We start from the raw sequence: 13,660 nt of genomic DNA, 5'->3' as shown, positions 1-13,660 counted from the left end.
TGTCAAAAGAAGAGACCGAAATGCGGATAGATTGCGTGGACTGCGTGGTATATTGTGTTAGAAAACACGTTCACATAAGTGCCGATAAACAAAAATGCAAGTCTGAAGTTCATCAATACAGATTCCGCTTGTTTTTCAAACCCTCTAATCAGTTCACCACATTATATAATATAGATGATGTTTGTCATATTGCACGCCAGACTTGTGATAAAATAATCAAAACACTCTTCACTTGACTGATAACCCGAAAAAAATTCTCAGAGTTCAGCCAAAAACTTATCGTGAAAATAATCTTCACCACTAATTTCTTAGACAACGAATGTTCCATTCTGATAAAATCAATCATCTACAGATGTACACACATAACAAATTGTGTATATCCGTACACTGTTAAAGTAAAACACCCGAGGTGCGTTTCACCGACGTTGGAGTACCTACATTGCAAAACATTAGAGACATATTTCTTGAAGGTGCTGATTCGGTCGTTTAAGGTGTATAAAGAACTGCTCTTAAAGTTTACCCTCAAAAAAATAAGGGATGCAAGCGTATTATCTTCTATTGATAGTGGATATAATGTCCAATTGGTTCTATCAAAAGAACGCATGGCATTTTTAAAGAATCTAGAAATATCGATTTTGCGGAGAGAAATTCAGCGGCGGTTTTTATTACAATCAGCATATAAAGGAGATACGTGTTTGATATATTTTCTTTTTTTTTTTAATTATCCACGTATATTTCGGGTCAGCTTTTGAAACCAATCAGGTTTGGAGATATTATTAATTATGTTAACACAGCAACCGAGATTACATTTACAGTTGTAGGTCAAAGATCAAGTTGGGGATAAAAAAAAGAAAATATCTTGTATAAAAGGCAGTCGACCTCCAACTGAAATTCACAGTTAACTGGAATTCGATCGACGAAGAAGCAAAACGTCACATTTGTGAGTTGAGGCGCCGCAAGTTCTGCTACATAATTATTTTGAACGACATATTAGTTGATCACAGTTTTACTGCTTTTCAGCGAAATGAAGATCCTCGTCGCTTTCGGGTTTTTTTTGGTCGCTGGTAAGTTACTTTATCATATTAAACCTTTCCACAATACGAGTATCTAGGCCATGACCGAGACGTGAGGTGTATTTTTTGGCTTTCTTTGAGTTTGAGTTCGAGAAATTTGGATCAATGAAAAGCATGAAAATTTCTCGATTGATTTTTTCCCCTCCAAGAGCCGGATGAAAGTCGTCCGGTAGAGTGTACTTGCAATTTTTACGCGACTCATTCTTGTGCATGCCCGTTTCTGCAACAGGAATTCTGAATTCGGGCGTCGCTCAAGCGGAAGAACCGAAGAAGCCTCCCGCAAAACAGACCTACGTAGAGCTTCTTGGGAAGGTGAAGGTCAACCCTCTCAGTGAAGACGATAGTGACGAGTACGATGAAGAACTTGTGAAGGCAAAGTGCAACAAGAATGGTGGACCCACCGCGTACGATACTGCCGTTCAAGGCTTGACAAACTTGCAGAATACAATTGAGTCCGTAATAAATTCAACGGACAACAGCATTGAATCAGACGTTTCTGATAATTCGAGCTCTGAGGAGTCGATTTCTGATGATTTCGCAGTGATTTGTCTCTCGTTCGGGATTTTGAAAAACTGGGCGACCCAAGCCATAGATGCGATCAAACCTTGTTTGGATTTAGAGGAACGCCAGGCTATCGAACTTCTAGTAAACATTTCGTCTCCAGTGATGAAATTTGTTTGCGAGAACGATGGAAGTCAACTCTTAGGTAAATAACTTCTGCAATACGGATAAAGAATTATTCATTGAGTCAACCACATTCTCATGCTACCTCCAAACTTATACACGTATACAATCGTGTCTATAAACGGGTGAAATACCCGCATATTTAATTTCTATAGGATTTTTCGAAACTGGCGGGATTGAATGTCTCGAGGCAAAAATTGACAGTCTGAATATCTGTCTCCCTGACAATTCAACCTCCGCTGAATCCACTGAGGTCACTACCAGCAGCCCCAGTGCCGTAATTCCAAAACCATTCGATCTCCCGGAATTCGCCGTAGATCTAGAAGATTGCAGGTAAGTGAAAATGCGCATCTTTCGAACCTGATGGATATTCTTGGTAGAGATGGATGGATGACATGCCTTCGATAAACACCTAAATTGATAACGAATTATTCTCTCTATCAACAGCGACCTCGAAACTATGCTAAATTGTGTCGTCAGACAGTTGAACGGGTGCCCGCAAAGGACTCCTTCGAACTTCATAAATTCTATTTTCAAGATCATCAAAAAAGAATTAGGCTGCACAGCGATTCTCAAAGCACACAAAGCACTGGCTGCGAACGCTCTGTAAATGTGAGACCACATGACCCAATGAAACAAACAAAATGATATACCGGCAACAGTTCATATTATTCTTTTCAATCTTGCCAATTTATCATCAGTCCTACCTGAAGTAGTGATGGAAGAAATACTTACCGATTCATGTACACCGTTAAATCTAAAATACTGATGTAACATTATGTAAAGTCGTTGAATAAAACTGCATAAATAGTACATGACAAGTATATGCGAATATGTAATAAATCTATCCTGTAAACTTAACAGTCAGAATTATAAAATTTCTTTCTCTGGATGTAACGTGTATGGAGTCAATTTATTCGGTGCACAAACTCATCTGCTATTAGTCAGCTGTTGAAACCAGTCAGGTTTGGAGATATTATTAAATATGTTTACATCGGCAACCGAGGTTAGATTTACAGTTGCAGGGTAAATATAGTGCTAATTCGGCTATTCAAAGTGTAAGAACCGCCCTTAAGGTATACCCCCAAAAATAATTGATCCACGCATATGATATCTTCTATTGATAGTGGATATAGTGTCCTGCTGAAAATCCTGAAAAATCGATTTGTTGAAGAGAAATTCAACAGTGGTTCTTGTCTCAATCAGCGTATAAATAAGATACGTCTGCAGTATTTGTTGTTTGAAAATATTTGTGTATATTTTGGGTCAGCGATTGAAGATAAGTCGACCACCAGGTTTCGACCTATTATCAACTATGTTCATATTACCAAACTATATTATATTTAGAGTTGGTGGGTGAAGATCAGGCTGTGGGTCATGATCTTGTGTAAAAGACAGTCGACTTCTAACTGAAACTCACACGGTTACTGTAATTCGATCGACGAAGAAGCAAAACAACGCCTTTGTGACGCATTGCAAATTCTACTACATAATCGTTTTGAAAGACATATTAGTTGATCATAGTTTAATCGCTTTTTAGCAAAATGAAGATACTCATCGCTCTCGGTTTTTTTTTTTTTTTTGTCTTTGGTAAGTCACTACATCGTAGCTAACGTCCTCTCAATGCGAGTATCTAGTCCATAATCGTGCTGTGAGGTGTATTTTCCGGTCGTCTATGAGTTTGACATCTAGAAATTTGGTATGAAATAAAAGTATGAAAATTTCTCGACTGATTTTTTTCCCATCAACGAGCCGGATAAAACTCGTCCAGCAGAGTGTACGAACAATTTTCACCTCACTCATTCTTGTAAATTCTCGCTTCTGCAACAGGAATTCTGAACTCGGACATCGCTCAAGCGAAAGATCCGAAGAAGCTTCCAGTAGAATGGGACTACTCAGAAATCCTCGAAAAGGTGAGAATCAACCGTCGCAATCCAGACGACAGTGATGAATTTGATGATGCACCCTTAAGGGAAAAGTGTAAAAAAAAATGGCCGACCCACCCTCACGGAAAAAAACCCCCACTTGGGTGTAAATTTGTACCCCCAACTCATAGATAATGCTAATTTCCCATAAGAAAAAAGTTAGGGGTACGAATTTACACCCAATTTTGGGGTTTCTTCCGTGAGGGCACTGCGTTCGATGCTGCCGTTCAAGGCTTGGTAGCCTTACAGAATACAAGAAGCCCAACTGATTTGCGACGCCATGCAGAGTTTGAAATACTGGATGATCCACGACATAGGTGCAATCAAACCTTGTTTTGCTCCAGACGAACGCCGGTTTGCCGAATTTCTAGTAAACGCTTCAATTCCAATAATCGAATATGTTTGCGGGAACAATGGGAGTCACCTCTTAGGTAAATGACTTCTGCAACATGGATAAAGGATTATTCGTTGATTCAACCACATTCTCATACTGCCTCCAAACTTATACACGCATATTTAGTGAAAACAACTCGGTATTTATAGCGAGCGTGGCATTTTCAATTTTCTATAGAATTTTTTTCAACAGGTGGGGTCGAAAGTCTCGATGCAAAAGAGGATATTATAGATGTCTGTTTCCTCGACGATTCAACTTCCACTGAATCCACTGAGGTCAACGGCACCAGTGCCGAGATTCGAAGACATGAGAGTTTCCTAACTTTCGTCGTAGATCTAGAAAGTTGCACGTAAGCGAAACTCTGCATGTTTCGAACCCGATGGATTTTTTTGGTAGGGATGTTGTCATGCCGTCGATAAACACCCAAACTGATAACGAATTATTCTCTCTATCCGAAGCAAGTTCGAAACTACATAAAATTGTGTCGTCGGAGAGTTGAACGGATGCACGCAAAGGACGACTTCGAACCTCGTCAATTCCATCTTGAACATTGTCAAGAAAGAATTAGGCTGTGAAGCGCTACTCAATAAAATACGTGCAGGATATACTGCAAATAAACACTCTGTATTGGAATTTGAATTTTTTGACAGACAGAATTTATGTCTGAAGTAATGCATATTTGTAAAGCGGAAGACCCCAGAGACCAGGTAACTTTTCCAATGTAAAATTATTAATGAATTGAGAATCGAACGTTGCGTGATCGATGTAATATCACTGAATAGTTAATACTATAATTATTAATTTTTAATCTTTGAGGAATTTGCTTCATTAATGGAAGAGAGAGAATTACGCATTACAAATAAAACTGCATATTATTTGAAACAACGTTAGTATTATGTTTAAAGTTTCGTCAAGAGTAACGATGCCCACTGTTACAATTACTTCGGAAGTTTTTAATTAAATTTACCTGTAATGATTTGCGAATAGCATTTCCATTTTTTACCCGTGAATGAGAGCTGAATAATTCAAAATCTGGCTCTATACGTTGTTACGCTGCAAGAGCAATTCAACGTTGACTCGTTCGTTATTAAAGCCGGAAATTAATAAGCAGTATTTTCGAACATGTCACAGATGATATCAATCATACAAAGTACATCGAACTTTAAACTTTCTGATCATACTTGGCTGTTATCACCTTTGTTTTCTCTTTAGCCGAACTGTCATTATTTTACTATCAAAAATTTTCTCGGTAAGCGTAGTAACACTGTGATAATAAAGTGTCCATAGACGTATCGACAGGATAAGGTCTGAGTCTTCGTTCGTCGATAATTGCAAGAATCCGTATCATAAACACATGTGTTTACATTTGGATATGTAGATCAGCTTGTGGATGCCAAGTCAGTATAAAATGCAGTCAATTTCTAACTTAAAATCACATGCTCACTAGAGTTCGACCCGCGAAGAATAAAAACAACGATGTCTGTGAGTTGTAGCATCGTAAACTCTGGAATATAATCATTCTGAAAGACAAATCGGTCTGCTTTGTAGAAAAATGAAGATTCTCATTGTTCTTGGGATTTTCTTGATTGCTGGTAAGTTGCTCCGTTAAAATGAAGGTCTAGTTGATATAATTTCTAATCCATAGTCCTTGCATGAAATATAATTTCTGGCTTTCGTTTAGCTTCACCATCTAGAAATTGAGAATCATACATTTTTATTTAATCTGATAAATTTTTGCCCGTCAGAGAGTTACGTGAAACTGTTCAGCAAAGTAGCTCTTACGATCTTTGATTCGCGTATTTTCGTCAATACCTGTTTCCTCAACAGCAATCCAAAACGCCAACATCGTTCAAGCGGAAGATCCAAAGCCTGCACCTGGCATAAAGCTGCGTTGGGTCAGTTTTTTTAAGACGAAGTTTCAACATTTCAGTGGAAAAGATAGTGACATTGACGATCAACAGATAGAAATAAAGTGCAACAATAATGGTGGACCCACCGCGTACAATACTATCCGTCAAGGCATGGAACGCTTTCGAATTTCTATTGACTCCATAATAAACAGTATAAACACTACCGTTGATGGGCAAACGGAGAAGGATTTCGCAGAGGTTTGTCGTTCTATGCAGAGTGTAAATGACTTGCTGACCTCGACCGCGAACACAATCAAACCTTGCTTGAACCTGATGGAACGCCAGGATCTCGATTTGAACGTGAACGTTTCATTTTCAACAGTGGACTATGTTTGCCAGAACAATGGAAGTTCCCTCTTCGGTAAGTGAATTTTGGAATACAGATAAAAGACTATTCATTGTGACAACTTCATTCTCATAATACTTCCAAACCACATGCATGTTGTGTTAGTATGTGTAAAACTTTCACCATTGATTATTGTAGCATTTTTAATTTTTTATAGAATTTTACGCGACCAATGCAGTTGAATGTTTGAACGAGAAATTGAACGATTTACATGATGATTGTACAGCCGACAATTCAGTTTTTAATCATTCCACCACCCACATTGATAATACTAATATTCCACTGGTATTCAGTCCTCCAACAGCCACCATACAGACGAATTTGTGCACGTAAGTAAAACTGGACATATTCCAAACCTGTGGTGAATTCTTCGTATGAATATTCCTGTACACCCCTTCAATATAGACTCAATCTAATAATAAATTATTCCTTTTTCAACAGTGATATAGATAGAGCGCAAAATTGTTCCGTTAGAAGGTTGAACGAGTGCAAACAAAAGAGAGCTTCGAAATTCGTCAACACTTTTTGGAATATTTACAAAAAGGGATTAGGATGCGAAACGATACTTAAAGGGATTGCAGCAAATGCTACTGCAAACAGTCCGTAAATGTAAGAATACGTGATCTAACAAAGCTTGAAGTGCAATGTATTACAAGTTATACATATATTAACTCTTCTCAAACTCACTAATTTGTCACTTAGACTGTATACTCGAAGTATATCTCAAGTATAAAAGTAACACAATGTTACAGGAGTGATATGCTAAAATAGCATGCCATCATCCCTAATGCTGCAACAAGTACTAGATAAGTATATACTACTAGTGGTTCCTGTTCTTCGGGAAATGAAAGTGTCATCCCACACTAGGTAATTCCTCTCATTTATATCTGCATAAACATCCCTGCTTATTATCTAAACCACTTATGTTTAATTTTGTTATAACGGAGTTGTACATTATTTTATTATTTCTGTTCGTGACAGATGTTTTAAATAAAATTGTTCTGAGGAGGGCCCCCATCAGGGCTGAAACGTTAACACAATACAAAAAAGTGTTTTGATGTCTCGACCTTCATATCCAAGAATAATATTACTCAACAATTCACCAAGGTCAAGAAAAAAATCGTCTTCATAAGTATATAGCATTCGTACCGCGCAGATGTTGGTTCATGGTACTATGTAATAAATCTATTCAAACTAAACAGTCAATGTTTTAGCGATTATTCCTCTTGTAGATACATAACATATATTTTACTCCATTCCGAGTAAATATTCATTGTCGTTTGAAATGAAAATTGGAAGAATTTTTGTAGGAGTTTCTTTTGCAAAAAAAAAAAAACGTTCGCGATGCATACATAATTCGTAAATTTATTTGATATTGCTTACAGCATTAATTACGAGCAGCGACGTATGATAGCGAACACTATGGTAGTCAAAGCTCGAATTTTAGTTGTTCGACAGATCGAGTCTGTATTAGTAATGCATATTCGTAAAGCGAAAGACCTGAGAGACCAAATAAATTATCACGATGGAGGCAGCCACTTTCCAATTTAAAATTATTATACCCGTTCATTAATTTTGAGTCGTAAATCAAGAGAAACGTAATCGATGTAATACTCCATACTAGACACTTCATTTGCAAACCTGGAACATATTTGCAAACGGAAATGAAAAATTCTGTACTCCAAATAACACTTATATATTTTTGCTATAACTATGTCAGTAAATAAGCAAACGCATTGTAAATAGCATTTTATATTTTTCGATAAATTGTATACGGCTTTGAGCTGTGAGTATATAATAAACAGTTACGAAAACCTGCAATTAGTAACATACTTTACTGTAACCTCATTTTTTTGCAAAAATGCATCGATCTGAATGGATTATTTTGACAATCGATTTATTAGCTACTAATTATTGATATTTTGTACCGATTCTGTGCTGTCAATTAATCATCTGAATCGATTCTTCATGCTGAAGATCGATTCAATGCAACTTCAGAGCGTGATAATAAGAGTACGCCTATCACCTATGCGGCACGAAAGTGTTGAAAGGATGGTAACATTGTTTGATACCAAAAGTGTTTCAAACAGTTTCAAAAAGGATCAAGCCTGTGCTTTATAATCTATACATCCTACAGATTGCAATGATTGTTGATGGTATATCGTTTTAGGGAGTTTGTTAATTTCTCGTTCACCAATGGTATATATTTTGAGGAGTTTTGCATATCATTTCTTGTATTTTTCAAAAGTTCAAAAATACTTCGATCTTGGCGGGATTGATCTTTTGTCATGAAATCGATTCAGGAATTGGTCGGTTATGTATCGGTTCAAATCGATTATCAAAATCGATTCATTCGAAAAGTTCCGTGCACCCCTTACAATTAGTTTTCACTCATTTTTTAGGAAAATTTCTGGTGCAGATATTTCGCTATGAAAGTTCCAATGGAAATTTTGTTCTACATAAAAGATTGATTTATCATAGTACAATGTATTCCTATATACGTTCAGAAAATATTTACTGGTATAATCTTCAATGTTAGCTGCGATTAATCGGTTGAATACCTGTAATAACGCAAAATAAAATTTCATTTCTGGAACCGCGACGAGTGTATGCATTTTCCTACCCGACATATTATCCGTACAGGTTTCCATGCTATACGAATTTGAATTTATTTGTATCATCATGGAAGAATGAGTTGTGAAGCCATCAATAATATGCAGTGATGTGGGATATTCAGTGTTCATATATTAGGCTACTGTTTAAAATTGATAAAAACCGTATTCCGGGCCTATTTCAACTCTCTATGGTTATGAATTCCGACGACAAAATAATTTGAGATTTACATACACTGCTTTGCGGCAACGAGTGGTCGCGATCGGTTGCACAATTATCGATGATATGAGGTAAAATTTCATATGTCTAATATTCTGCGCTCATCATTTACAATTAGTAGCATCCTCTGACACGAAATAGGTTATTGAAACTAAATTCTGATGTGCTCGGTCGGTAACCACCCAATACTCTGCCATATTAAGCATCAGTGTTCGCGTCAGCGAACGCTACTGAAAAACCCGACATGGCCTCTCTTACAATTAAGCAAAGATCTCAAGGGTCCGTTCTGCACAACAAAGGCACAAATTGAAATGCAAAGTGCAGAAGGTTTCTCTCTGCAAAGTGTTTGCATTGACTGAAGAATACTGAACACATTGTCAGAAAAACGGTGAAAGTAGTTGGTCTATCTATAAAGAATATAGTTTCTATGATCATTGGTAAATCCGAATGCGTTGTTTATGACGTTCTGGCGTGGTGACAGTTGCGAAAACCTTTTAGTGAGCTAAATTTCGACGATATTTTCTGTTATACCAGTTGGATCGATTAATTTATTCTGTTACGACGATTGGCGGGTAGGTTGAAGATGTTTTTACAACCAAAATACCGAGTCACAGGTGGCGCGTACATTCTTGCAGTTCAATTGTTGTCAAATTTCACAATTCATTGACCCCTAAAATATTTATTTCCACGTTTCCCTTCGTAGGGAAAAATGAGTTTCCCAGACAACCAGGACGACATGTCAAAAGACGAATGGGTTGCCAAACTCGAGGATGGGTCCCACATACAACGTGTTTCCATGAATAACCTAATAATGAATTACCTTGTCACAGGTAACCTCAAGTCACGATTTGAGATCTTATTTAATATGACAAAATGAACCAAAGCAAGTACGGGATTCACACAAACTCTCAATCCACACTTTATTTCCATGTTTAGAAGGCTTCAAAGAAGCGGCGGAAAAGTTTCAACAAGAATCTGGAGTCGGGCCGACGGTTGAACTAAATTCTTTGGATGATAGAATTCGTATTAGAGACGCTATCCAAAATGGCCGAATTCAAGAAGCCACTGATCTGGTCAATCAGCTACATCCAGAGCTTCTCGATAATGACAGATATCTTTATTTCCACCTGCAGCAACTTCACCTTATAGAATTGATACGTACTGGCCGAATCGAAGAGGCTCTCCAGTTTGCTCAAGAACAGTTGAGCGAAGCTGGGGAATCTGATGACAATATATTAAGTGAGCTGGAACGTACCTTGGCTTTGCTAGCATTCGATGAACCACACAAAAGTCCCTTCAGTGATCTTCTGCACCCAACGCACAGACAGAAGGTAAATTGTCGTAAGTCATGTAACTTGATTAAGGATCTGTAATAATAAGAATATCCTAAGTCGCGAGTTTTACCCACAGTATTTACAATTGAACTAAATTTAAGAACTTACTGAAGACTGTATTCTATTCTGAATCCATATCGCATATTTTCAACTACATACTATTTGCAATAATGATACGCAACTAGGTTTTTCTAAATAGCGGTAGGAAACCATGAAAACTTTTGATTGTGTATATTCCAAATGCAAATTGCTCAGATACACATCGCATTCACATTTTAAGTCATTTCAGCTGCAACTAAACTGACACAAAAAGTACTTTAACCTTTTAGCATTTCTACATCAAATTAATATGTTTATAAACTGAAAAAACTTTTTGAGATAAGTATGACTTGATGAAACTTCTGTTTACATGCTATTTCATTTTTTTTTTTAAACCCAATGTCCTCTTAATATTAGTATATGTTGCAGATTGCAAGCGAGCTGAATGCCGCCATCTTAAAAATGGAACACCGCGAGACTACCAGCCCTAGACTAAATAATTTATTAAAAATGATACTTTGGGCTCAGGATGAGCTGGATACCAAGAAAGTGAAGTATCCCAAAATGACAGATTTGGGTAGTGCCACAATCGAAAATCCAAAGTAGTATTAATTAAGTAAAATGATGTTATAAGAGATGTCAGAATTCAGAAATTTATTTATAGGAATATCCTTGGTAATGTGATTAAATTAAGTCTTAAAATAAATGTTTATCTTGTATTCAACTCAACTTTTTATTCGTGCAAAATATATTTACAAATTTTAAACCCCACCACGGTATTTTACTACATTCCTAAACACCCAGATCCTGTGTGTGTTTTGATCAGAAAAATGTTAATGAAATTTTGAATTGCACTGCCCATCACGTTACGACAAATCTGAAGAGTTATTAATACACGCTCCTTGACTGACTTGGATAATGATATACAGAATAAAAAAATCTGTTTTCTTTATTTTATACACAATTACATGATGTTTGCCTACAGGTAAAAGTTAAAAAAAATTAGCAGTGTACCGTAACTTTAAATGACATCAAGTTAGTACGGAAAAATTCATGTCCAATTCTTTACACAATAGAGTACGTCATGAATGTTAGAAAATATATCTTTGCAAATTACATACTTATATTCTAAAAGTGACATTGGCATTTGTTATTTACTGTTAATTGTTGGACATTCAAACATACGAATCGATCCCATATTGATGTAGCGTGACAATGATGGTATAAGATGGTTAATTGAATACAACGAGTCGACTTTACTGCACCCTCAATTACAAAAATTAATATTTATCACTTGATGCGAACAAAAAAACAACCGTACAAAATTATACTAAAATTCGTCAGATTGAAGAGTAAAAACCGAATGGAGTTGCGAAATAAACGCAGTATGGGGGAATTGCATCGAGCTACCAAATGTATTCATAAATTTTTGAGAAGAACCCTGTCGACTTCTGTGGCACGTTTTGAGGCATTACAACTGCTTGGGGGCTCAAATGTTGGTTATAGCCTACCGCTAAAGGACGGGCATTCTGTATTCTTGGCGAAGTAGGTGGTAAACTACTCGCATAATCAGGTGATGAAAAATTTATTCTATCTGATGTAGAAAAGCACCTGGTGCCACTGCTCAATTTGGAAAGGTTATCTTTTTCTGATCCCAAAACTACTCCCTCATCTGTGCAAGGAACAACGCCTATCATTGTAGAGCCTGAAACAATGTTGCCATTGCACGCCAAAGCTCTGTGTGCATCTTGCTCTGACGCACATTTTAGATGGATCCAATTACCCTGAGCGTGAGGAGCGCCACGTTTCTCAACTACACGGACTCTGCTGGATATATGAGACAATACGGCGTTTATAGCATTTGGAGGAAAACCAAAGACTGTGACCCATTGCTGAAGCCCTTGCAACGGTTCGTTAAGAGAAAGGTTTGCAGGACTATCCAAGAACAAAGTGTTGTTCAAATTTGATCCCGTCAACACTCTCGACTGATTACTAGTAACATTCTGACCCACACTGGGACTCTGCGGCACCATTGACTGTGAAGTTTCAAGTGTATCGAAAAGTCCTCTAGTTGGAGGACCACCGGATTGCCCCTGTGAGCTGATTTGTGGACCACTAGGGCTCGTTACATTACCAAACATGGCTTTTTGGCGATTCGTACGGTAGTCTGGAGTGCAGTAGTTCGAACTAGGTGATGATAAGCCTCCACTGGTAATAGATCCGAATTGTGTATTTCTTGGGGTACCTTGGGGACTCATTATATTTAATCTAGCGGTCTGAAGCAGAACAAAATAAATACGAATAAGTGAGATGCTGCTTGGTAGAATTCGCACTTGTAAAATACAAACAGAGATCTAGGCTTACAGCAAAACAAATAAATTGCAAGTGAATGAACAAGGTTACAGGTTTGCGTTCTTAAAAATTTTGGAGTTTACAGAACTGAAGAATTACAGAATTATTATTTTTTTGAGAAAAAAAATTGAAATGTCGTTACAAGATGACTTCGAGTTGTTAAGATTCTTACAGGATTAGCATCTCCCAATAGGAAATTAGGTAGATATGTGGAGTTTGGTCCTGGACTTCCTGGTGTTTGGACTGGACTTCCAACAGGAGATCCAAGAGTCATGGGCTCCATCTAAAAATACACAAATTCATTCAATTTGCCATCAGAAATACACAATACAGGTAAAGTTGGCTAACAAAAGAGGTTATAATCTAAATAATAATTAGTTTTTATACTTCGTAGAAAGAGAAATGCTCGGATGTTAGACTTGAGCTATTTCTGAAACTTCATCATACCTTGATCTCTTGTAAAATATTCTTCTCGATATAAATAAATACGTTTGACAAGTGATCGCAATCAAAATCAACAGCCGAAAATTTTAAACGGTGAAGTATGGAGTTTATCCCTCCATATCCTTAACCATGGGTTACAATACTTCAAGAAAAACCACACTTTTTTTTACGATTTCCAGGTATGAGTTACTTTCCTCAAATCCGCTATGAAAGAGTGATGCAGTGTCGAAATTTGAACTCTTTCCGTTCATTTGTTTAATATAAAAAGAAAAGGGGTGAGTTTGCTCGGTCGGATAGGTAGAAGTACTACATGACATTGGTCGTCTG

At 37.1% G+C, this 13,660-nt stretch overlaps 4 protein-coding genes across 6 annotated transcripts; 3 read left to right on the top strand and 1 right to left on the bottom strand.

Annotated features, from left to right (window-relative positions):
- The first annotated feature begins 886 nt into the window (after positions 1–886).
- LOC107221639 (27 kDa hemolymph glycoprotein) lies at positions 887–2,570 on the top strand. Its single transcript, XM_015660744.2, has 5 exons — positions 887–940; positions 1,005–1,064; positions 1,303–1,779; positions 1,913–2,090; positions 2,205–2,570. The coding sequence occupies exons 2-5, from the start codon at positions 1,025–1,027 to the stop codon at positions 2,365–2,367; spliced, it is 858 nt and encodes a 285-aa protein (XP_015516230.1). The 5' UTR covers positions 887–940; positions 1,005–1,024; the 3' UTR covers positions 2,368–2,570.
- A 1,017-nt stretch (positions 2,571–3,587) lies between these two features.
- Positions 3,588–7,260, top strand: LOC124293802 (27 kDa glycoprotein-like). Its single transcript, XM_046736111.1, has 9 exons — positions 3,588–3,670; positions 4,027–4,113; positions 4,269–4,468; positions 4,535–4,783; positions 5,455–5,668; positions 5,904–6,347; positions 6,490–6,661; positions 6,774–6,941; positions 7,085–7,260. The coding sequence occupies exons 5-8, from the start codon at positions 5,629–5,631 to the stop codon at positions 6,937–6,939; spliced, it is 822 nt and encodes a 273-aa protein (XP_046592067.1). The 5' UTR covers positions 3,588–3,670; positions 4,027–4,113; positions 4,269–4,468; positions 4,535–4,783; positions 5,455–5,628; the 3' UTR covers positions 6,940–6,941; positions 7,085–7,260.
- Positions 7,261–9,416: 2,156 nt separating this feature from the next.
- Positions 9,417–11,256, top strand: LOC107220304 (glucose-induced degradation protein 8 homolog). 2 transcript variants are annotated; one of them, XM_046736112.1, is made up of 4 exons: positions 9,417–9,736; positions 9,868–9,994; positions 10,101–10,495; positions 10,955–11,256. In XM_046736112.1, exons 2-4 carry the CDS (start codon positions 9,874–9,876, stop codon positions 11,141–11,143), a joined length of 705 nt encoding a protein of 234 aa, XP_046592068.1. In that variant the 5' UTR covers positions 9,417–9,736; positions 9,868–9,873; the 3' UTR covers positions 11,144–11,256. The 2 variants fall into 2 exon arrangements, with proteins under 2 accessions (XP_046592068.1, XP_015514369.1); XM_015658883.2 differs by having other exon boundaries at positions 9,422–9,736; positions 10,967–11,256.
- LOC107220385 (nucleoporin Nup35) lies at positions 11,246–13,596 on the bottom strand. Of its 2 annotated transcripts, none has more exons than XM_046736110.1 (3): positions 13,277–13,596; positions 13,062–13,172; positions 11,246–12,813 (listed from the first exon to the last, which is right to left on the bottom strand). In XM_046736110.1, exons 2-3 carry the CDS (start codon positions 13,170–13,172, stop codon positions 11,944–11,946), a joined length of 981 nt encoding a protein of 326 aa, XP_046592066.1. In that variant the 5' UTR covers positions 13,277–13,596; the 3' UTR covers positions 11,246–11,943. The 2 variants fall into 2 exon arrangements, with proteins under 2 accessions (XP_046592066.1, XP_015514484.1); XM_015658998.2 differs by having other exon boundaries at positions 13,337–13,595.
- Positions 13,597–13,660: the final 64 nt, after the last annotated feature.

This window comes from Neodiprion lecontei, chromosome 4 (assembly GCF_021901455.1).
Source record: "Neodiprion lecontei isolate iyNeoLeco1 chromosome 4, iyNeoLeco1.1, whole genome shotgun sequence".
Taxonomy (NCBI): Eukaryota; Metazoa; Arthropoda; class Insecta; order Hymenoptera; family Diprionidae; genus Neodiprion; species Neodiprion lecontei.
Note: the sequence above shows the minus strand (reverse complement) of the source record. Positions and strands in the feature narration are given on the sequence as shown.